At 38.3% G+C, this 25035-nt stretch overlaps 1 protein-coding gene and 1 long non-coding RNA gene across 2 annotated transcripts; one reads left to right on the top strand and one right to left on the bottom strand.

Moving 5' to 3' along the window:
- Positions 1-778: 778 nt before the first annotated feature.
- Positions 779-16430, top strand: si:cabz01101003.1 (ubiquitin carboxyl-terminal hydrolase CYLD). Its single transcript, XM_036564089.1, has 16 exons — positions 779-1190; positions 2118-2315; positions 3132-3407; positions 3967-4374; positions 6966-7071; positions 7223-7752; positions 7963-8128; positions 9600-9741; positions 9909-10028; positions 10617-10708; positions 10810-10873; positions 11019-11241; positions 13107-13215; positions 13459-13577; positions 13698-13905; positions 15394-16430. Exons 2-16 carry the CDS (start codon positions 2136-2138, stop codon positions 15576-15578), a joined length of 2928 nt encoding a protein of 975 aa, XP_036419982.1. The 5' UTR covers positions 779-1190; positions 2118-2135; the 3' UTR covers positions 15579-16430.
- Positions 16431-20774: 4344 nt separating this feature from the next.
- Positions 20775-22942, bottom strand: LOC118803605. The gene is made up of 3 exons (XR_005006882.1): positions 22863-22942; positions 21061-21121; positions 20775-20966 (listed from the first exon to the last, which is right to left on the bottom strand). It is a non-coding gene; the product is annotated as an uncharacterized LOC118803605 (long non-coding RNA).
- Positions 22943-25035: the final 2093 nt, after the last annotated feature.

Below are 25035 nucleotides of genomic sequence, written 5' to 3'. Positions count from 1 at the left end.
TAGGACCCGCTGGAGGGATTATATCTCCAAGTTGGCCTGGGAGCAGCTTGGGGTCCCCGGGAATGAGCTGGAGGAAGTTGCGGGGGACAGGGTCACCTGGGATTCTCTGCTCTCCCAACTGCTACCGCGATCCTATCTGGACTAAGCGGTTAACAATGATGATGATGATGATGATGATGATGATGATGATATTTTCTTAATAATAATACTAATAATAATAGCATTTATTTGCATAAAATTTGCAGCTCAATGCATCACCTCTGAAAATGTGCATTTTTTAAAGCTGTCGCTAGAGGGCCTTTTGTGTTTATCACCACTGTGAACATCATTTTCTTAAAATAGACATTTATAGCTTCTTCCTCTTGTCACCTTGATCATTATGAAAATATCTTTCTATATTTATTTATACATATTATATATATATATATATATATATATATATATTATTATATTATATATTATATATATATAATGAAGAATATATATAATAGATACATTTGTAACATCTATAAGATGTAATAACATATATATATGATATTACATATGTAAAAACAGATTTTTTTTTAAATATTAACTCATTCTTAAGAATAATACCAACAATAACAACATTTATTTGCATGAAACCTTTCATACATAAATGAGGCTCAAAGTGCTTCACAGAGAGTTAAAAGACAAAGGTAGTTTAACTACAAGGAATGAGTAAGGGGTTGTAAACGGTCATAACTATTTTTGACGCATAAAACCACACAAACGTCATAAGTGGACTGGGGGGGGGGCAGAGGCAGGGTATGGGCCCTTTAATCCTGAGGAGACAGATTAGCTCAAACAGGAGTTGATTCAAGTAAAATCAAGAGGCCTGATATTTGGTGTAAGAGCTGCTTTCCTGTTTGATAATGATATTTCAGCATAAGGATGTGTAAAAGCTTGTTTTCGGTATGGTTTGTTAACGTACAGCGTTTACGTGCGTTGCTGCGTCTCATCTCAACTACAGCAACGCAACTGTGGAATTTCCCTCACAACACAAGCCCCGCTCCTTCATCCGCCGTCGCGGCGCTTCTGATTGGCTAGAGAAACTTTATTCCCGTTGTTGATTGGTTCTTGGCGGCGCCAATCATTTTGCTTCCTGTTTTTTTTTCCTGTGTGCTGAGGTAAAAAGCAAAAAAGTTTAAAAGACGGCGATGTCAACACTGGTAAGTGGAGATTTCATGTTGTAAATGGTTGTAAATCGTCAGTTTTTTTGAGCGTTTGTGAAATGTAGTTCAGGAGCCTCTGTTAGCTCGCTAAAATGACTTTAACCGCCAATCTAGCTGGTCAATATGCGGCAAGCCTGCCTCAAAGGGAGATGAAGAGAATTTCCACCGCTGGCGTTCTGTAAAGGCCTTCTTACTGTGCTTTAAAGGGGAGTTCCACCTATTTTTCAAAATTTCCTCAAATTCAACGGTTGGGATATAAACGAAGTCATTCAGGGTGGTTTGATGTGTGATGTCACATTGTAGAGATTTCTTTACAGTGGTGGTGATAGGAACCGGGGGTCCCTGTGCCTACAACACAAATATAGAACATTTTATTTGCTATCCAAAACCACCAATGAACCTATAGCCACATGTCTTCTAAGTTTTATATGCATGTTGTTGACTGTAAAGTAGTGGTAAATATGAAAAATAATAATAATATTTGGGGACTATTTTACCTTGAACATCCTGCATGTATCTTTCCACCATGAATGGATTAGTATAGCTAAATTGATTGAAATATATTTTTAGCCAAAACTTTGTCACAAAACTACTGTCAAACAGTGTCTCAGGCTGGGTGTTCAGAACCATTTCATGTTATAACTTTCTGTAAGGGAGCTTTTAGAGGTAGACATCTGGTTCCTATCACCACCGCTGCGAACTGTTCTGACTCGGCAAGTTTCTCCACAATGAAGAATTTCACATCAAAGCACTCTGAATGACTATGTTGGCATGGTAACCATTTCATTATGGAGAAACTTCGAAAAAATCAGTGTAGTTCCCCTTTAAGTCCCTGGCTAATTTTCGTTTGTTTCAGATGTTAATGGTGTTGTTTTTTTTCCACGTATCACAGTGTTCTCATGCAACTTCTTTTTGCACAAACAGTGAGGTGCTCCCTTCACCATGTCCGGTGTCACACATCAAAACCGGAGGCGGCGCCCCTCAAAAATGTACATGGTCATATCCGACCATAAGGTGCAGGACCATCTGGATGGTACCATTCGCCTCCAAAGGGGGCATCTGTGCCAGGAGCAGGATGGTGGAGGGGAACGTGGTGGAAGAGGAGATTACGTGTGGGTAAAGGTAAGGGGTTCTAGTTCTCGCACTGATTCACTCACACATTGTCTCTCATTCTCTGTTTCACTCACTCTAATTTTCGGTCACCCAATATTAGGAAACCCCATACTACAGTAAAAGTATTGTTACTTCAGTGAAACAGTGACTCAAGTCATAGTAGTACCAGTAGTAACAGGTCAAAAAACGACTTAAACTCAACCTGAAATCAAATTTTCACTTTGTTAGTTCTTGTCACTGGTCTTATAAAGCGTGAATCATCTTTTTATATTGTGCACTAGTGGTTGGGGGAAAATAATATTTATCAGTAATGTTTTCCTGTCCTCCTCCCACCACTCCCATCTACCATCAAGTCAGAGACCCTCCTTAATACCACGTTTCACTAGAAAATTAGTCACAGTGTCAAAGGAAGATGCGTTCTGATTTCCGATTCACGTTGACTTCATGTACTGAGTGACGTATAGAACTGCAGTGGAACTTCTTAGTTCATCCAGCGCCTGTTAAGGTCATTACAGACAAACAGCATTAATCTGAGTTAGTTCTCAAGAAGTAACTGAATCACACAAAGAATTACATCAATTTTTATACATTCTGGGATGAAGGAGCGGTTCATCTTATTCCTCCTTTGCCCCTCCCAGTTTTATTACCTATGCCTAATTTGGGGAAACGGGGGCGTAGCTACAAGGGGCCTAGCTTCCAACTGTTAGGGTCTAGGCCCCCCCCAGGCCCCCCTCTGCCTCTGCTAGCCACTACCCATCTCTGCCTATATAGAAATATTAAGGCCATCGTTTTCCAATGATATATCAACATTTCCACTTCTTGCAGGTGATAGACAACGGCAGCATGGTGAAGCTTGATAAACATTTGCTAGATGAAGTACCCCCTGACCTAGCCAGCCTGTTGGAACCTATCAGTGACCTAGACCTACGCTTCAAACTGCTGTCCAAACCTTACCGGCTACTGCGACTGGCTGCCTTACCCCTGGGTTCACCAGTGTTGGTGCGCTGGAGCCAGACTGGAGAGTTTGCAGAGGCTGAACTTCGTTATCGAGGTCCACTAACCCGAGGAAGTGCTGCTGTGTACTTTGGAGTCCAACTGAAAGTAAAATTCTAGATACAGTGTAAAGTTTTTGACATGTACATTTTCCAAACACATCAGGTTTTTTTTTCTGTTTGTTTTTTAACTATATCTGTGTCTGGTTAAAGTGATAGTTTGGCAAAAAAGCAAGTTTACACAGTTTTCTCCTTACCCCAAATGTTGTCAGTTAGCCAAGACATGTTTTATGTCTCAAGTTTGCTTTGTTAATTTTACAATGAAGCTACAGGGCTAATGTAGCTAACAAATAACGGAAGCAGGCGGTGAAAAATTTGGACAAATCTACTCATAAAACAATTTTCTAGAATAATAGTTCAGACATAAAAACTAACAATCAATATGGAATAGTTCACATGTAATGACTTTTTAAGGATAACTATCATACAGTGTCAGAAATCACATATCAAAAACCACTGCAACAGGTATAAAAAAACAACCAATTTGATTTTTTTATCAAGTTTTACAAAAGGGTTGTGCCATGGTTTAAATGTAAATCTTGAAATATGAACCTTAGCCAGTTGATTAACGATTACCATTAACACTCTCTCTCCTGCATGTCTTCCAGGGCTGGGCAGCAGGTAAGGGCAACAGTAATGGAAGCTACAAAGGACACCAGCTCTTCACATGTCCAGAGCAGTGCGCCCTCTTCGTGGCAGCCAGCGAGCTGACCCTCCGCCGCTCCTCTCGAAGTGGCAGCGCTGGGGACCATGAGCTTGAGCGTGAAGCTAACAGACCAAACCACTCAAACCACAACTCCAGCAATAATCAGAGCTCTAGCTACAACCACAATGCAGTTAACATCCTGCAGTCACGGACTGCAGAATCAGCCCCACCTCCTGCCTCTCCACCTCCGCTGCAAACAGGACAGAGGGTGTGTTTCAGCCAGGACAGCACACTCCACTCAGGCACTGTGCAGTTCTTTGGCCCACTGCCCACCCGGACGTCCTTAGGACTGCATGTCGGACTCTTACTGGTGAGTGTCAATGTCAGCTTCAAGAGTACAAAGGAATTTTGCCATCTTATCCATTAAGTACACAGCCGTGCAAAACTCAGAGACCACTTTTTCATTTATTTAATTTACATTCAGACTGGCCATTAAGTACATGTTTTTCATTTTTTTTAATGTCAGAAAATAAGCACAAGAAAACATATTTAACAGAAAGTTACCCTAAGTGTAGTATTAAATCCAGGTATATTTAGTGTCACTATTTCTGCACTCTTTATTTTTGTCCACCTGTCTGCCACTTTAACTCTTCCATGGTTCCAATCTTAAGACCAGAAGGTTAAAAAATTAAGATATAAAGAAAATAAGACTCTGTGACAATACCTGGTAGACCACCAAAGCTGTCCCCATCAGATAAACAGTTCTTAGAGCTTTCATTTTTGAGAGAGAGGAGAAAATTAAGCTCCACTCTTGCTTCAGATCTGAACGTCTATAGTTGTTTCTGCCCATCCTTCTGCTGTGACGAAACTCAGTGCTATGGGTCTGAAGCTGTGAAGCTGTCCAAAGGCTATTATTGAGAATAGAACATAGACCAAAAAGTAGAAAACTTGCTTTAGAACACAGTCTTTGAAAAACTGAAAGTGAGTCTCCTGAAAAGAATAGAAGCTGTAATGAAGGCAGAGAGTGAACACACTAAATACTGACAAACTATATATTATATTTAGTTGTGTATTCTTCTGGTAAATGTTTTTTTTATCCTTTTTCCCCCCTGAGATTAAAGAATGAATAGCTTGACGGCTGTTTTGAAACTAAATGAATGAAACGTTGCTGTAGTGCTGTATACAGTGGAACTAAGGTCGAGATAGCAAAGAAAACATCACAAGATAACATAAATAATATGTTTCACAGTATTTAGTTTTTCTGAAGTTTGCACATAAGCCAGAATGGTGGAAAAAGCACCATCAAAACAGTAATGTAATTAAAAAAAATTAAGTCTGGAAATGTTATTTTCATGAATTCAACATTTGCAAAAATAAACAAGGAATAAACAAGAGAGAAAGAAGCAAACTCTTGGTAAAAAATAAATGAAGCTAATTGAAAATTAAATGAAAATGAAAATGAAACAAGCTAATGGAACAATTGGCTGACATTAAGTCAAATACTACAGTTTGTGCAATTACTATACACTGGTTGCTGTTTAGAGGCTGTCTATAGTTGGTGTAAATCTTTAGTATGGTACATGCAGCTGTTTAGTATTCTGGAAGTAAAGATGATACCCATAAAATACTAAAAAACATTATTTATAAGCTTATTATTATTACAACGTTAACAACACATTGAAGAACGAAACAGTATTTCTTCGGTGACGCAGTGCAAAAAACAAGACAGAGCTTGTGTTTACAGGACCACACTAGTGACCAAGACAGACTAAATACATAGTGCAGTTAAATAAGACAATACAGACAGTATATAAATACAGGGCACAAACATGCAGCGTAAGACCGTATGAGACAAGCTGTATATTGTATAAACTTGTGAATAATGCAAAGGGGAACATGCCAGGGTCGATTAACATTGCAAATTATGTGTAAACTGTAATAGCATAGCACAGTACAAGTGATGAGTAGAACACTACAGAAAACCACATATTATACTAGTAAACTAATGTACAGTTCTTGTCTAGTAAATGAATACAAAGAAAGTAGTGTGAAGTCTTTTATATCCTAACTTTTTCTTGCATTTTCTATTTTTCCCTGAAGTCCACTTTTCACATTTGTGTGGATTTATGTACCAAAAGAGTCGTAATTCATTTTTGCATCAGAATTTCCAGTGAAAACGCCTGTTAGGTTATTAATGTTTCAGTGTCAGTGAAAAAAAGGAGAAAACATATATTAAACAGAACTCTTTTGAAGGCGCCTATGGGAAATTGATTTTTCCTTGTTAGTTTGATGTAGTTTGTAGACACTGTTAAAGTGTCTTAAACCATTCCCCAGTCCATACAATTTAAAATACATAAACAAGGCTCTAAAAACAGCTAGTTTTGAATTTATTGTTTTTTGTGATGTCATTAAAACCAATACATTTACATATCTGCTTGTCTGGCCTACAGCAGTTTAGCCTTGCCCATTTATGTCTGAAATGTTTTGGCCAGGATTGCTTTTGGATTGAGATACAAGGTAGAACAGCCAATCAGAACCAAGGTCATTAACATATATAATCTTAAAGGCACAGTAACAAAAATAGCCTGGTTAATTCCAATTAGATGAAGAGGGGAAAATATTAAATACAGGAAAGGTGTAGGACAGAGATCCTTTGATTGTGTACGTATGCAACAACAATTTCTTTGATTTCAGAAAAGTGCAAAATTTGTTTTTTCATGATATGGGCCCTTTAAATCCAACAGGACACTTCAATTCCTTGCTCTCATAACTACCTAACTTCATTAGTTGCATAGAAGTTACTGAATAATTTATAGTAGGCACTGAGTAATACATTTTAAGATTAATAACTCGGTAACAAGCCTAGAGTTCAAGGGCATAAGTGGAGAGGTGGGGGAGCTATTTTCTATTCTAAGGATATCACTGTTGTCGTTTTTATTTTTTGCCTGTGTGTTTCTGTAGGACAGTCCGGTAGGAAACTGGAATGGCTTCTATAAAAACTACAAGCTGTGTTCCATCCCTTCTCCTGAATATGGCTATCTTCTGCCCATCTCCAAAGTGACTGCAGGTGATGTTCCCTGAGCTCAGACAGACTGCTGGATGCTATGTAGTAGTTCATATTGAAGAATAGGGGCATAGCGAGTAGTTTTATGCAAATACCTGTTGAAAATGGACGTTTATAAGTTCAGCACAATGTAACATTCCTTTCCTATCTCTAGAAACGAGATCAGAGCGCACACCTCCGCTTGGATCTACTCCCAAAAGCCCTCCAGCGCTTCCTCCATTTCCTTCCTCTAAATCTGCCCTTCAGCCTTCTTCACCCACCCATAACAAGCACCCACCGCAGCCTACAGCACCTGCAAATCCCAACTCAAGACCACTGATACAGCCTGCCATGCTAGCCATGGCTAAATCTGCCCTACAGCCTCCTTCTTCTTCACCATCACCAGCTCCAAAAGTCGTTTTAAAGCCTCCTCCTCTTCCCGTCCCTAAATCTGCTCTTAAACCACCTTCAGTTCCGCCCCCTAAGCCACAAGCCCTGCCTCTTTCACCACCCACTGACCAATCATATTCTTCAAATGGTTTTCACAATCCACCCTCTCCACCAGTTCCTGAGGAGAAGACGGAGCCTAAAACATGGTTAGAGGTCGGCTCGATGGTGGAGATGAATGAGCCACCAATTTTTGGAGTAATTCAATGGATTGGTCAGATCCCTGGCATTTCAGAACCAGTGGCTGGAATAGAACTGGTATGGATTACTCTGTATAAAAGCTGTCTTGAAAAACTAGCAGATCACAAAGAAAGAACTTGCTACCTTTCCGTAGTGATGAAGTTTGATTTAGATTTATCTAATTCTTTCAATGGATAAGTCATCTATCTAGTAGGGCTAATTGATTTATAGTTGATGAGATTTGTAATACATTATGTTTTACATACATTTGTATGGGGACTGTTTCAGGATCAAGAGTTGAGTGCTGCCACTGATGGCAGTTACCTTGGCGAACGCCACTTTCGTTGCCCTCCTCATAAGGGGTTGTTTGTTAAACTGCGGAACTGTAGACGGGACTCCAGATTCCCCGCCCCCGAGATGCCTATCAATCAGGTGGAGCGCTGCAATTCGATTGGTGAGTGTGTGGTAGGGATAGTGAGTGTGTTCCAACTTTTACTGATTGCAGTGCATTTTGTTTAGTTTTATGCATGAAACCCTGCTGGAGTATAGTTTTTACTTGGGGAGCTTCTGTAATTTAAGTGATTACTCATGACGTTTGTGATTTTAATCCAGCATGCAATCTGCAGTGTGTGCAGTTTTTATAGTCTGACACTAATAAGTGCAGAGGGAATGACCTTCTGAATGACCTCAGGAATAACAATCCTGTTTCAGTTCAGGCTGTCTATGGTAAATTGGAGAAATCACAATCAAGTATCTCCTAAGAACAACAACTAAAAACACTTATCTTCTCTAAAACTGAGCTCAAACGGTGTCACAAGGAACCTAAATCAGTGTTTTCTTTCTAATCAGTTTAATATTGCTCTTGAGGGCACACAATATACATGTACAACTTGTGACCTATGAACAACTTTTTTTATTGTCCAATAAATGAGCAATGTATTTTGCCAAAATTCTACACCTTTCAGTGTAAACTGGGTGGTCCTAATCTTTGGGAAAGAACTCGCTATCTCTCTCAGTTTGAGAAATTTAGTGGACGAAAACTAACTGCCAAGCGAAAGCTAACCTAGCACACACAACTGAGCTGTCAGGTTGTTTATCTCTCTGTCTGTTTACCCATTGTTGAATCGTCCATGCCCACATGCCTTGTATGTACATCCAACAGTAACATACAAGAATCTTAACTTCTTGAAAGGTGCAGATGTGGGGGGATCTATTAGCAGAAATTGAATATAGTATTCAAAACCATTTTTCATTAGAGTATAATCACCTGTATCGACGAATCGTTGTGTTTTGGTTAGCTTAGAATGAGCCCTTTATATCTAGATAGAAAGCAGATCCTCTGCCAACAGAGGAAAATCATGTTTCACAGCCATGTTTCTAAAGTAGCCCGAAACATACAAACCAAACACTGGCTCTAGAGAGTGATTTTTACATTTTACATCATGTTTTTACATTGTAGCGGCAGCCTGAATTTGGTGGTGCTGTAGGTCCGGTTGGAAGAAGAATCAGTGGTTGCTGCTGCTGGCTAGCCATTTTGCGTTGTGCAAAGTTTGAGAACCCAAATTTTGTCAAGTGGAGGATCAGACTTTTTATTTAGCACAAAAAAAAGCAAGGGAGAATGAATTGTCATTTGTAAAAGAAGTAAAAACATGAAGAAGCAAAATGAAATTGGGACAAGCGGTGACAGAAAACTTGGTGGCTTGTAGGTCCTACCACATGCTTGGAAAGGGAGGGGTGAGGCAGGGGTGTTCATTTGGTTGCAATCTGCAACCTCATCACTAGATGCCACTAAATCTTGCACACTGCACCTTTAAGACGTCACCTTATTCTGAGTAAGTGTGCTCACTGCCCCCTAGTGTGTGTATGTGGTGTTTCACTGCACGGATGGGTTAAATGTTTTGTGTGCATGTGTGTCTCAATTTCAGCATTTGCGGAGTGGGGCAGTAAGCGCGTTGAGGAGAACACTCCACCAGTCCTGGGGCAGGAGGCTCGGCGGTTGTATGAAGGCTTTAAGAAAGGCATCCAGGGTCATCTCAACTCCTGCTACCTGGATGCTTCACTCTTTAGGTGATAATATGTAAATGCCTGCTTCTCTGCCTTCACATGGACTATGTATCTTTACCTTTTAGCAGATTATTTACATATAGTCTTAGTGACCAAGAATTTATATATATATATATATATATATATATATAGTAAAAGTCTCTTTTTATCTGCCTGTTTGTCTCTTTCAGTCTTTTCTCATGCTGTAGTTCAGTTGATTGGGTTTTGTTTTTTCCCTCCAATGAGGACGGTCATCGCAGTAAAGATGCTCAGGAATTGCTGCGCTGTGAAATCGTCAACCCTTTACGCAGGTTTGTGTCTTTTATCTTTGAGCTGTGATGTACATGTAGGAATATGGCTCTTTTTTCTGATACAGTATTTAAAGCTTTGTATGTATGATTGTGTTTGTTAATGTTGGGCCATTTCATGCAAAATGCTGAAAATGTTGGCTTAATCATTTTTAGGACAAGATGTTGTCATACCCAATAGATGGTGTTAAAAACTTGCTTGTTTCTTTATTAGTTTCAGAGATATTTAAATATTTATTTTATATTTTTTTATATAAAATATTTAATAAATAAACAATATTTATTGGCTTTTATTTTGCGCTTTTATATATTTTTTTTCTTTCTTTCATTTTTCTCTTTTTTTTCTTTTTTTTTCTCTTCCTTCTTTATTTCCTTACTTTCTTTTGCAAATCTAGCTTTATGTTTTTTCTTATTCACTTTCTAGAGCCTCTGTGTCATGGTAAATATTGAAGACCCAAATCGGTCATTTTGCACAATCTTCTGGGCACAAGGCTATTGTTTTCACAAGTATTAAGCAAATCTTAAATGATCAATAACCTTGTCTGAAAAACAGAGATGTGCGACAGATTTACCCGTTTTGTTTATATTTAGGTATGGATACGTGTGTGCCAGTAAGACCATGGCTCTGCGGAAGCTTCTGGAAGCTGAGACTACAGATGCAGGCTTTACTAATGAAGAGAAAGGTAGAGTTAGACACAAAGGAAATGAAAAACATTCTTTACTGCCTGTGGCGAGACAGACAGGATTCTTTATGTGTGTTTATCTTATATGTGTGTGTTTTTAGACCCTGAGGAATTTCTCAACAAGCTTTTCCAGCTCCTCCGGGTAGAACCACTTCTGAAGATCAGGTACAACCCTGTTATTCATCTCTTTCTTTCTCTCCCCTTTTATCTGTCAGATCTTTCTCTTGTTATCTCCCTTCCTTCATCGTTATTCTATAGTTTTGACCATTCATCAGTCATCTCAGTACTCCTGCTCCTTTTTCTTCTCCAGGTCAATGAGCCAGGAGCCACAGGAGTGCCACATCTACCAACTCTTCCCTCCCTCCGTCTCCCCCTCTCTATCCTCCCCCATGCACTCTCCTCTCTTTCCCTCCTTCACTCCCTCCCTTTCACCCATCCCTCTCTCCTCGCCCCCTGCTGGACTCATGAGGGTTGCCAGCGTGCAGACATTGCTGGAGTCCTCCTTCATGCATTCTGGCCTTAAATTCTCTGAGGTAATGGCAACCCTCACTCAGATTAAAATGAACTGGAAATCAGCCTTTTTACCTAGTTAATTCATGTCCCTAGTGACAATATATAATTTAAAATAAAAAGACAAAAATTTTCTGTACTTTTACATTTTGATGGAATGATTTTGCCTGCCTCGAAAAAATCTTCTCAATCTTTCTTCACCTGCTACTCCCACCACCCCCACCTATCACTGAGTAATATGCTCAGCTAGTTTAGAGACCCTCCGTGATACCATGGTTCACTGAGCAATATATCAAAATACAGAAAGAAAATGTGTTATGTTTTCCAATTCACATAAAGTTTAAAACCACCCAATGGTTTCAAATGTTTCAAATTTTATTTTAATAGTAAAGATATGTTTTGTGAAAATGTGCTGGTGTTATGTTCCAAAAATCTATAAAATAATTGAATTAATAGGCTAATGTAACACCAAGGTAACGTTTTATTCCTACAGTTCAAGTGGGCCGCTAGCTATTGCGCTCTCGTAAGTTAATCGCTTATAGTAGGAGACAGAAGCGGGAGAGCAGTGACGTTATATAAGGAATAGGAACGCAGGTAGCTGACTTATACATATTGCTACCTCTGATTGGTACTTTGGCAGAACTGAAATCAACTGCGTCAAATTTAGTCCCACCCAACTCAAAATTAACTGAAGAAAATTATAGAGAAAAGTCATTTGAAAATTTTCTCAAAAGAAAGACCACCAGCATTCTTTCTTTGCCAGTTCATAGTAAAACATCACAAAAATTAAAGTAATAGAGGAAACCCATAAAAATAAATAAGGACTTGTCCCATGCACAGAACTGCATGGAAGCTTTGAAAGTAGGGGTGCAAAAAAAATGGAATTTCATGGTGGCAGTTTAGTTGCATCAATTTTGGGGTGTTAGAATAAATTATGTTTAATTAAAGTTAATTACTCAATTAAAAAAATCATCAATCAAAATTAGGGCTACTCCATTGGAATCAACTAAGATCAGAATCAGCAGTTCCAGATCAGGAGCCAGTTTATTATTTTTGATTTTGGCCTCTCTGGTTTTATTTGAATTCCTCTGTTATGCCTGTACCAAAGTGTGATGGTGTGTAGTAAGTATATATATATATACCTTATTGTACTTAGCATTTTGCATAAAACTGTAGCACTTTATTTAATTTGTGTTTTTAAATAGGCAACTGATTATTCATGTACAAATTTAAATGGCCCATATCTTGGAAAACTCAGCCCCTTTCACACTGAAGTTATAAGGAGTGTTTCAACCAGGACTGCTTTTTGAATTAGGCACGATAAAGTACAGACAGTCAGAATCGAGGTCACTTACATATACCACTCTTAAAGGCACAGTAATTAAAACAGCTTGCTTAATTCTAAGACATAAAAAAGGATACAAAATAGTGATGTTCAAATGAATCCTGGTGGTACATTAAACCTCAAAAATGTTGAAAAGCTAATGTAGGATATGGGAGCATTAACATGCCAGTTTGGCCTGTAAAAGAGGAAATAACGTTATTTGTTCTGCAACTGATAAGATGCTGGGAATGTGCTAGTGTTTTTTTTTTGTTGTTCATTTAGCACATATAGCTTTGGGTTAAAAATAAATTAATTAATAAAAATGTGCCAAAAAAGGAAATATTTTTTTTTAAAAATCAGCAGTGATTAGCTTGAAATCTAGACATTTTAACACAAATTTAAGAATGTATGAAAATGTGTATAATTTTGACCACAGAATCAAATATCATGTCAAACCTGAACATATGTGCATCTTTCCACCCCTACAAAACTCTATAGTTCATATCATAGTCTCAGACCAGATGCTTACTGAATGATGATGTTTTTTCCCATTTTGTCCTGCAGGCTCCATCCTGTCTGCCACTCCTCATGCCACGCTTTGGTAAAGAGTTTAAGATGTTTGACGCGATTCTGCCTTCCCTCACACTCGACATCACTGACCTACTGGACGAGAGTGAGAATACATTGTATATCACTCATCACTGTACTGAATAACAGTATTAATAAATATACAAAATAAATTATTAATAAATTATGTATGGATAACAGTCCTCTGTATCCAAGCCAGACAGTGTTTTAAGTACTGTATGGGCACTTTATTTTCTCTTGTTGAAATGCATTGTTACTGTTAAGACAACACAAAACATAAGCATGCTTCCTACATATTGAAAAAAATTCTCTTTTATTTTCTCTCTAGCACTCAGACAGTGTAGTATATGTCAGACAGTGGCAGAGTGGGAGTGCCTGCAGTGTTATGAGGATCTGGACATCACACCTGGCCAGTTAAAACAGTACTGCAACACCTGCAATGCACAGGTATAGGCTGCACACTTTTTTGAGAAATGTTTGTTTGTCCTGCTTTTCCCACCAAAATAAATATTTGAATGTTTGTTATTTGGTTAGTTAGTTGCATCTTTTATTTCATCTCTCTACCAGGTTCACGCCCATAAGAAGCGTCAGACACACAAACCGCTGAAGGTCAGAATACCCAAGGGCACATGGGAGGGGCCAGTGCACGGCACTCGTCAGCAGCTGTCTCTCTTTGCTGTGACGTGCATTGAGACCAGCCACTACGTGAGCTTTGTGAAGCACGGACCACTCCTTACTGACTGGCTGTTTTTCGATAGTATGGCTGACAGAAAGGGTACGTAACTGATTGTTGACTAGTTTATGGTAACTGAATGTCACAATTTTTTTCAAAAAGTCTGCATAATTAAATCATATAAACAAAGTCATTCAAAGTGTTTTGGTGTGAGATGTTCTGTTCTAGAGATACTTACCAAATCAGAATTTTTTGCAGTGGTGGTGATAGGAACCAGACGTCTGAAGTGTTTAAAGCCTCTAAAACATATTTTTAAAATCCATTTATTCAGGGTGTTAAAAAGCAAAATTGTCCCCAGCTACAGTTACTGTGTATTACAATTTCAGTTTCATTCAAGTTTGTCATTGACACGTTTTTTTTAGATCACATGGACAAGAGTTTCACCTCTTTCACCTCAAGAGTTATCAATGTCATTTTGTTATACAGTTTAATTGTTATTACATCATTATTTAGATAGTTACATAGTGACCTATGTTTACATTCTGCACTGGTAGGTTTGAGTGTGCGCTTTTTTCTTGTTTGTTTCAGTGTCAAAAAATGTAACGTTTTTTCTTTCCACAAAACAATATTAGCCACGTTTACATGCAGCCTGATAATCTGTTAATAATCCAAGTAATAGCTCATTCGGAGTAGAATGCATCCATGTGTACACCTCAGTTAAAATAGGCTAGTCTGATTGAGGTCATTTGGAATACAATTTCTATCTGATTGAGTGAGGTGGATAATCCTGTAAATAATCTATTAAATAGGAGAATAATATCCATGTAAACCCCTGTATCTGATTACATTCCCAAACGGAAAGTTTAAGTACGTTCTGCTCATGTCCGTCGCGTCATAGCGAGAGTTTATAACATTCAACATGGCGGAGCAAAAACTGGTCTGCAGAGGAGACGAAGTTTATTCTCTAATCTTTAAAGGTCGGCGGTGGGACGGACGTCCAGCTTATGTGTCTCAGAACACGACGTCTTCCTCTCACCTTCTGTAATAAGGACATGTGAAGTACGTTTTCTGTACGAGTCAATTAAAAACACAAGCGCTGCTCACTGCTGCTCATCTCACTCTGACTGGACTCTCGTGATGCTTGTTGTCATGGTAACGTCTACACTGAGTGGTTCTCTACGCATGCGTGTAATTTTGCATCTAATTACTTGTAGTGCGCATGTAAACAGATTTCCATCAGATTGTTGAGTAGAGTGAGCATAAACACCTCCGTCTTAATTTATAATAGGAATGTATTCAATTGGATTGCTAAAAATCTTTGCATGTAAACACAGACACTATACGGAGTACCTACCCTCATCAAATTTAAATCATAATAGAATATCTCCTACCTACAAGCACAAATATGATATTGATTAAAAGTTGACGATTGTCAAAACTTTCAGTAAAGTTTCCCAGTTATTTCAAGTGAGAAATACTAATACAAATTTTTACTATGCTTCTGTTATGATGCCTTTTATATTAAAGGGTTTACTATAAAACTGATTTGCTTATTGATTGTTTGTTTGGTTTTGTATGACACTTTGACAGGAGGAGAGAATGGCTTCAATGTGCCGCAGGTGAGAGCGTGTCCCGAGGTGGGACGTTACCTCAGCCTATCACAGGAGGAGCTGAGCCGTCTAGACTCCGCCTCCCTCAAGGAGCCCGTCCGACGATTACTTTGCGATGCCTACATGTGTCTTTATCACTGTCCTGAACTGAGCCTGTATAAGTGACACAAATGTAACCCTGCTCACTGTTGTCCTGAGCTGAGTAGCTCCGACCATGTTTTTTCACCTCATAATGTTGCAACACAAAGTGGTATTTCTTAGTTAGCCAGGTAGTCCATTTTTCAGCATCTTTATCTGCCACATCTGTATCATACTGGCAACAAGCATTTTGTCTTGTTTATTTGCACTGGTCAGGTGCTTAAGCAGCTGTCCATAGATTTATCTCTTCGAAGTATAAGGAAATGTGTCACTTATTGTCAGTGGTAATCGATAGTACAGATACAGCAGATAGAGATTAGGGTGAAAACATTAATCAGGCTTGTTGGGTTGGGTTTTCTGAGAAATCCTGCTTTGTGAACACCCCCCCCCCTCCCCCAGTTTCTAATACACATCACTCTTTTCATTCCAGCATGTAAAAGTGACTAAATGCAGTCAACATAATGCAAACTTAAAACTACATTTAATTTCATCTTGTCCAATTTTCATCCTAAAGGAACCCAACCAGGCCATTACCTGACTTCATCTGCTTTATTCAGCATTCAGTCACTGTATAATAGGGTTTAGACCAATTCCATGTTGAGACTGTACCACATTCCACACCGTATTTTTGCACTTTGTCATTTTTGCCTATTTTATTCAAGAAAAGAGTGTATTCTTGTATATAATATTTGATGAATTAATGATGCTTTTTGAAAATTCTGTCATATTGTTACATTTTATAAATGTAAAGTCATAACTTTATCATAACAAATCTACTTTTTCTCAACATATAGCTGTCATTCATTTCATACATGAACATATCGCTGCTGTCGGGACAAAACCTTAAGTTTGTTGTTTTTCAGTTTTTTGGACCAAACGAAACGGCGCAAAATGACTTGGAAAAAGTCTGGTTCCATTGACTTACATTAAAAGTAGAGACCATTTTAGAGATACAGTTTTGTTCTGATAGCAGTGATGTGTGTGTGTGTGTGTGTGTGTGTGTGTGTGTGTGTGTATGTGTATATATATATGTGTATATATATATATATATATATATATATATATATATACATACACACACACACACACACACACACACACGCATACACATATTGCTGATGTACAGTTATTGGCCAGTCCAGGGCCACAACACTGCAGGCTTCAGCACACTGCCTCATTAAACACACCTGATTCTGCTCATCAGCTAATTAGCAAGACCTTCATAAACTGGATTCAGAGCGTTATACGGGTGTAAACGCTAATGTCTGCAGCACTTTGGCCACGAGTACCCCAGTTTGACATGTCTGTTTTAGATCTGCAACAGTGGTCAGTTTCTGGTCACAGAGCTGCTCTTGACTGGATGTTTGGGTGGCAGACCAACCTAAGCAGTGACACTGACGTGTGTAAAAACTCAGACAACACCGCTTCATCATCTGATACATTTGTACCGCGACCACACATGCTACCATGCCATCACAGTGCTAATGGTCCCCCAATCAAATAATATCTGGTCAGCAGCAGTCCTGTGGTCAGAAACTGACCAGTGATGAATGCAGTAAAAGGTGGCTGACAAATTATGTGTGATGTACAGATGGATTTCAAAATGTGATTGTACATCTATATCATAGAGGCAGGTGTAGTTGAAGTGGCCAGTAAGTGTGGGTGCAGAGTGGTTGTCTAATAAGTTAATCTGGGGAATAAAACCTACTGGACAATCCGTCACTGCTTTGATCGTCTGCTGCCCCCTTGGCTTCAATCTCCAGCTGGAGAGAAGTGGAGCTACAAGTTTAAGCCCACTCGCCTCTCGTAGTTAGTCTATGTAATGTAGGGACTAGACAGTCACCAGTTTTAATACACTATATAGACAAAAGTATTGGGACACCTACACATTATGTCTACAGGAGCTTTTATGACATCCCATTCTAAATCCATAGGCATTAATATGGAGTTGATCCCTCCTTTGCAGCCACTTTCCACTCTTCTGGGAAGCTTTCTACAAGATTGTGGAGTGTGTCTGTGGAATTTTTGCCCATTCATCCAGAATGAATCCATTTTTGTGCTGATGTTGATGCCAGAGGAGGTTTGAACAGTTACTGAGTCAGCAGAGCATTGGTGACTTTTATACTCTATGCCCCTCAGCACTCTGTGACCGGCTCTGTAACTTTACGTGGTCTGACACTTCATGGCTGTGTTGTTGTGGTTTGTAAACGCTTCCACTTTTCAATAATCACACGGTTGATCGTGGAATATCTAAGAGGGAGGAAATTTCACAAACTGACTTGTTATAACGGTGGCGTCCTATTACAGTACCATGCTCAAATTCAGTGAGCTCTGAATGACCCATTCTTTCTCTAATGTGTGTAAAGGCAGACTGCATTGCTAGGTGCTTGATTTTATACACCTGTGGCTATAGGTCTGAATGAAACACCTGAATTCAATGATTAAGAGGTGTGTCCCAGTTCTTTTGTCCATATAGTGTATCTCTTGGTATAAAACCCAATGATAATAATGCTGTTATATTTTTATTACTTTTTTAATGTTTAGATTAGATGAGGTTTCCAAATACTGTTTACCGTTGTTGTAATTGTGATCATATCACAGTCTTCGTATGCTGCAGGTGCTTTTAGCACTCCAATAGCTTTTGGTGCTTCGAGTCAGTGACACTGTGTGTCCTTGTCAGTTTAGTATCTATGGTCTGGTGGGGTGATGGAACAGTGAGGATTTCGAGGCAGAAAGAGCTCCAGGGAATGCAGTTTACCATGTCCAATACTGCACAGGTTTATTACTTTATTATTATTGTTATTTGTACAGCCTTATATTCAATGTGTGTGGTTGGTTTGGTTGATTAATACAGAATTCAAGTGCACTACTTGTAAAACAGTTTAAACAGAACAGGTCAGTAGAAGTCTTCACATATTGAACATGCTGCTTCTAGTTACAGGTTACTCTGTAAAAGCTGCGGTGTAGAAATAGCTTTATCTTCAATGCTGACATAAAAGATACACCCTGGACAGGTAGCCAGTCCATCGCAGGGCAGGCAGACAGACATACATACACATTCACACCTAGGGGCAGTTTACCATTTCCAATTGGCCTGACTGCATGTTTTTGGACTGTGGGAGGAAACCCACGCAGACATGGGGAGAACAGGCAAACTCCACACAGAAATGACCCTGGTCGCCCGACCGGGAATCGAACCCAGGCCATTCTCGCTGTGAGGCAACAGCGCTACCCACTGCGCCACCATGCCGCCCCAATAAAATAAATAGAAAACAGTTAATGAAACAAATAGAGGAATAATTATTGAATATTATCTAGACACCTGAAGGCATTTTAAGACTTTTTTCCCTCAATATTTTAAGTTTTGGAAACATCAGAAACAATAAATAATAAAGTTATCTAGTATTTTATCCATTTACAGTAATTGCTTGATATGTATTCTGCCTCCAGATTTGATCACCACTTTTTCCAATATGAGGAATGTGAGATATTTATTTTATTATAACGTCATTCTCCATGTTATACAGCTTTCTCAGTCATAGAATCATCTACAGCTCTGTTCATCATTCTGGACACCTCTAAACTGCAGTATTTTTTCTACAAAATAGCAGAAACCTCTAAAGTTGTAAAGTAATAGCTTCACATTAGAACTATTTTATACAATCCCATTTCCAAAAAAGTTGGGATGCTGCGAAAAATGTAAATAAAAACAGAATGCAATGATGTGCAAATCATTGAAACCCTATTTTTAATTGAAAATAGCACAAAGACAACATATCAAATGTTGAAACTGAGAAATTTTATTGTTTTTTGAAAAAAATATTTGCTCATTTTGAATTGAATGTCAGCAACACGTTTCAAAACAGTTGGGACAGGGACAACAAAGGAATGGTAAAGTTGTGTAATGCTAAAAAAACACTTGGTGGAACATCTGACGGCTAATTATTGGCAACAGGTCAGTAACACGATTGGGTAATAAAGAGCATCCCAAAGTGGCTGAGTCTTTCAGAAGTAAAGATGAGGAGGGGTTCACCACCCTGTGAACTGTACGAGCAAATAGTGCAACAATTCAAGAATAATGTTTCTCAACGTAAAATAGCAAAAAACTATTATCATCTACAGTACATAATATCATTAAAAGATTCAGAGAATCTGGAAAAACCTCTGTATGCAAGGGACAAGGCCAAAAACCTATATCAGCTTCTTTGCATGTCAACAAGTACAGCAACAGCAATTGGTAGTTTATTGGAGAACAAAACAATACGGCATCAAATAATATCAAAATCTTATAATACACAGTAAAAAATCTTTTGTAACAGCTCGTTCAGCAAAGACAGTTTTAGAATGCTACAAATGACTGATGATTCCCAAAAATGGATTACGATAGAAAGAAAAGGTCAAAAACAAACAACAATAGGAGAATGGCATAAAAGGTTAATACAGCAAAAGCAATTAACACATTAAACAGCAAAATAAGTACAGAGAAATTTAGAGAAACACTTCACAAGATTCTGTTGTGGATGCTGGAGTAAAGCTGTTCATGTCAGACCTGTTTGAGATCTGTTTGTGTTTGGGGTGTTGAGACCATGAGAATCCTTCTGCAGACCAACACACAGAGCGGTGGGTCCAAGATCACTCTCAAATTCACCAGAGAAACCTCTAACCACAGTGCCGAATAATGCAAGAAAAACCAATTCATGATGATAAATATATACAGAACCATTGTGAAACTGCTAATGGCCAACACTGTAAAACTGAAAGGGATGTTGTCAGTATGGGGTGAAGCTCTACAAGTGACTATACATGATGTCAGTGTTATAACTAAAATAAATGGAAGACCTAAGGCCATAGCAATAGTTGAAAAGAAATATGCGCCAAAGTAGAAAGAAATGAAAGCAGTGATGGAGATTATAATAGAACAAGAAGGATAGACGACACAAGTAGAGCAGAGTGGCTTTCTCAAACAGAGAGCGCCTTCCAGAGCCACCACTTGATGAAAGTGAAGCCCAAAGAGATTTGATCCAAACCATAATGCGAACAATGGCTGACATTCTGTGGAGCAGCTTTGACCTATCAGCAGTGTCGCAGCTATGTATAGACTCAGAAGCAGCTCCAGCAAGTCGTTGAGAAGAAGCATGATGATGAAGACTGAGATTCGGCCTCCACTCTTATGATGACGATACAGAGCACGCAGAGCCCAAACTAGAGCTGGAAGACCAACACACTCGCCAGCAATGAAGAAGAAGCCGAGTCTGATCGCACCAAGCAAATGTTCTGCTTTAGCATGATTATAGTCAAAATCAGGCTGAACATAAGCAAATTCATGGGCAACATCAGTCTGATGATAACTATAATCATAGCTGGGAGTATATGCCATTGTCTTACTCACTTGAATTAGTTTTTGAGTTCTTTGTCCTGTAATAGGAATAGTAGGTTAGAAATGATTCATTTGGCAGCAATAATCTGTTTAACATTACAAAGACTGTGTCAGGGTCTTTGGACTACTTACAGAAATGATGGGCTGACTGCAGAGAGCAGAGGCGGCTATGGCACTAAACACAATTCACCACCTATGTGCGCCGAAAACAAGAAGTGTTAAAGTCATCAATAAAAGAACAACGTAACAAGTCACCATCCGTTAGAAACATGTACAGTGCTGTAAAAAAGTATTTGCCCCTTTCCAATTTCTTTTATATTTTGCATGTTTGCCACACTTGAATGGTTCAGATCATCAGACTACTTTTAAAATTAGACAAAGATAAAATGATGATTTCATTTATTGAAGGAATGAATGTTCAGCCCTACCAGTTGAAGTTGCCCCCTTAGCTACTAAATCAACCGGTTAACCCAATTCAGTTGACCATTGGGTTGAATTTTATTAGCCACACCAAGACATGATTACTGCCGGACCTGTTGAATCTAAACATCACTTAAATAGAACCTGTCTTGCAATGTGAAGCAGCTAGAAGGTCTCAAAAAGCAGCACATGATGCCACATTCTAAAGAGATTATAATACAGACGTGAAACAAAGTCACTGAAATTTACCAATCTGTAAAGGGTCACAAAGCCATTTCTAAGGCTCTGGGACTCCAGTGAACCACAGTGAGAGCTATTGTTCACAAATGGAGAAAGCTTGGAACAGTGGTGAACCTCCCCAGGACTGGCCAGCCTACCAAAATTTCATCAAGAGCGCATTGACCACTCATCCAGGAGGTCACAAAAGAACCCAGGTGAACATCTAAAGAACTGCAGGCCTCATTTGCCTCTGTTAATGTCAATGTACACACTTAACAACCACTGCTGACCAAAAAAAACACAAAGGCTCAACCTACATTTGCCAAAAACATCTTGATGCCAAAAACATCTTGATGATACAACTCTTCTGCTTTGCTGTTTCAGGCATGGTCTGTGCTTGTGAAATGCTTCTTTATACTTAGATTCTAGCTAATGTAAAATACTGGTGTGGTCACAATTTAAAAATAATACAGGAGAGTGGAGGGAATGACCTAATGGGGGGAAATATGCTAATTGGCTATTTTATATTGTTAAACAGATTAAGGTAGAACATGCTTTTGGGCAGCGCTGTCGCCTCACAGCAAGAAGGGCCTGGGTTTGATTCCCGGCCAGGCGACCAGGGTCTTTTCTGTGTGGAGTTTGCATGTTCTCCCCGTGTCTGCGTGGTGCTCTGGTTTCCTCCCACAGTCCAAAGACATGCAGTCAGGCTAATTGGACATGCTAAATTGCCCCTGAGTGTGAATGTGTGGCAGCCTGTCCAGGGTGTTTTCTGTCCAATGACCACTTGGATAGGCAAACAACATGAAATAGTATTGAATTAATAGTGTTTGCTCCAATTAACTGGCTTTTCTAGCACCTGTTAATGTGAGCCCCTCAGTCTGTTACAGTACCTACCTGTGGGGTAGGCTGTAACATTTGCACTCATGTGGCTTTTTGGTTGAGTTGTTTACAGACTGCTGGTGCTTGAAACTACTTTTAATTTGTATCTGTAGCAGAGAGAAGCATGTAGCTTGTATTAAATTATTAATCCTGCTCAAATATTTTTTAAAAGTAGTTCGCAAAAAGCAAAATGTTAGGTTGTGCCCCCTCTCTCTGCTAGCGTGCAATAGCTACCAGCCCAAATAACTACTTATACACAAGTCCAAATGAAAAAAATCCTTTAATAATTCCTTAGTAGCTTGTAACATGTTCCCGAGCACAATAATATCAAAACAATAACAAGAACTGCAAACGATAAACATTACTTTCTAAGTTCATTTATCTCTGTGTCAAATTACACATAATGTACCTCTTACCTCTTAGAGCTGCTCCTTACAGTGTTACTCTCAAAGAGTGAAATGTCCTTCTGAAAAAACAGAAAAGAAATAAGACCATCACACCCTCAAATGACAAGAGGAACAGGAAGAGGGCAGATGCAGTAAAGCAGTTTATGATAGAAAAAAATCTATCAGTTTGAGCTGAATACCTAAGACAAAATTAGTCAATTTGCTTCCCCATTTTTTTAAACTTTGTTTTTAAAGGGACCAATCACCAAATTAATGTGGATGATGTATTCATTTATCAAATTTCCACATATAACAAAAATAAATTTAGGTTTATATTTTTTTTTCAATGTGTTACAGGCACCAAATTCTAAATGTGTTCATAGTTACAAAAGACAAGTAAGTTGGTCAGTGACAAGATTGGAAATTGGAAATTTTCTTTGTACCTTTGTCAATTCTATGAAGGTTCAAGAAGTTTAACAAATCACAGATTCTTGACTTTATTGCATTTTACATAATGTCCCAACTTTCCCAGAAATGGGCTTTGTATTAAAAAAAAGTCTAATGGCTTTCAACAAGTGGAATAATGGCTACATTCTGTAAGGGCTGACAAACTTAAAAAGTTAAGGGATGCATAACGTTGTGGAATGGCCCAACAAATGTTGTTGCTCTGAGTTGTTCTTTTAATGGACGAGCAAACTTGTTCTATTGATGGACGTGCAGAAAGCAAAGCCTGTCACGTTCTCTGCTGTGAAAAGACTTTGAAAAGACTGTGGTAGAAGTAAGTTCTGCTATTAATAACCCAGACTTTGACAAAGCACACCACCAGATGCATAAGGGAACATTCAGAGGTTTGAAACATGACAGGCCATAAGAGTTGAGGAAGAATTTTTGAGCCACCATCAACTTCAGATTGGAAATCTTTCTGTGGACACTACACTCTTTTACATTTCAGTTGTTTTACAATTAATAAATTACCATAATTCAGTAGCCCAGTGCTCATAATCCACTAATAAATAGGATATGTACAGATTACTGGTTGCAAAAAGCTGAGGTCTTGTACCATGAGGTCAAAGTTTTTTTAGCATGCTAACTGAAGCAGTAGACCACTGAAAGGAAAGCAGTTACCGCACCGAGCACAAACCACCAAACGAATGCATGATACAGGCACTTTCAGGGGCTGCACTATTTCAGTTCTTGTATTTTAAAATATGTGCAAGCGAGAGTTGACAGCATGTCAGACTGTTCCAAACTGTCTGTTTCATCATGAAAGACGTTGGATAAAATCATATGTAGATGAGGAGAAAAGGCTGAAATGTATTAAATGAGGGGATCTGGAACAATACACACTGTGGTAGATGGATCAGGTTAATTTACACACATTCCAGCTTCTAGAGTTATGAGGCAGAAGATCTAATTATCTTCTGCAACGTCAGTATCTTTTATAGTTTTTTTAGTTTTTTTGTTAAAAATGGACTAATAAATAATGGTGCTGTTGTTTTGTAATCATATAATATCATATAATCATATAATAATGAGGAATATTTATGTTAATGTGATTAATGTAATGTGTGGGTAAGGGCAGAGTCACTATGTTTTTATTTATTGAGTTTATTTAGTATATATATATATATATATATATATATATATATATATATATATATATACATATATATATATACTAAATAAACTGAATAAATATATATATATATATATATATATATATATATATATCATGTTCAGAAATGAGTGCTGTATCTGTGCTGCACTGTCCTGTCTGTTTACTGTGTCTAATGTCTGTTTTATTTATAGTATTTATTGTATTGTTTCTAGTTTCATTTTTTTGCACACTTATGTCTGCATGTTTGCACTTTGTACTGTCTGTTTTGTCCCATGTTGCACCTTGTTCCTTGAAGGAACATAATTTCACTCCACTGTGTACTTGTACATAGATGGAATGACAATAAAAGCCTATATATATATATTTTTAATATATATATATATATACATATATATATATATATTTTTTTTTATTTTTATTTTTTTATTGTGTACTTCATTTTATTATTTGCCATTTGCAAGTATATGAATATCTACATGAGAAGGTAATGTGTGATGAGGCTAACATTATAAGGAATTCAAGAATGAAAACAAACAAAGAAACAAACCTACCCCTGGTCCATTGAAATGTTTTCTTAAGTGAAAA

This window comes from Colossoma macropomum, unplaced genomic scaffold (genome assembly GCF_904425465.1).
Source record: "Colossoma macropomum unplaced genomic scaffold, Colossoma_macropomum, whole genome shotgun sequence".
Classification (NCBI taxonomy): domain Eukaryota; kingdom Metazoa; phylum Chordata; class Actinopteri; order Characiformes; family Serrasalmidae; genus Colossoma; species Colossoma macropomum.
This window is presented reverse-complemented; position numbering and strand designations above follow the sequence as displayed.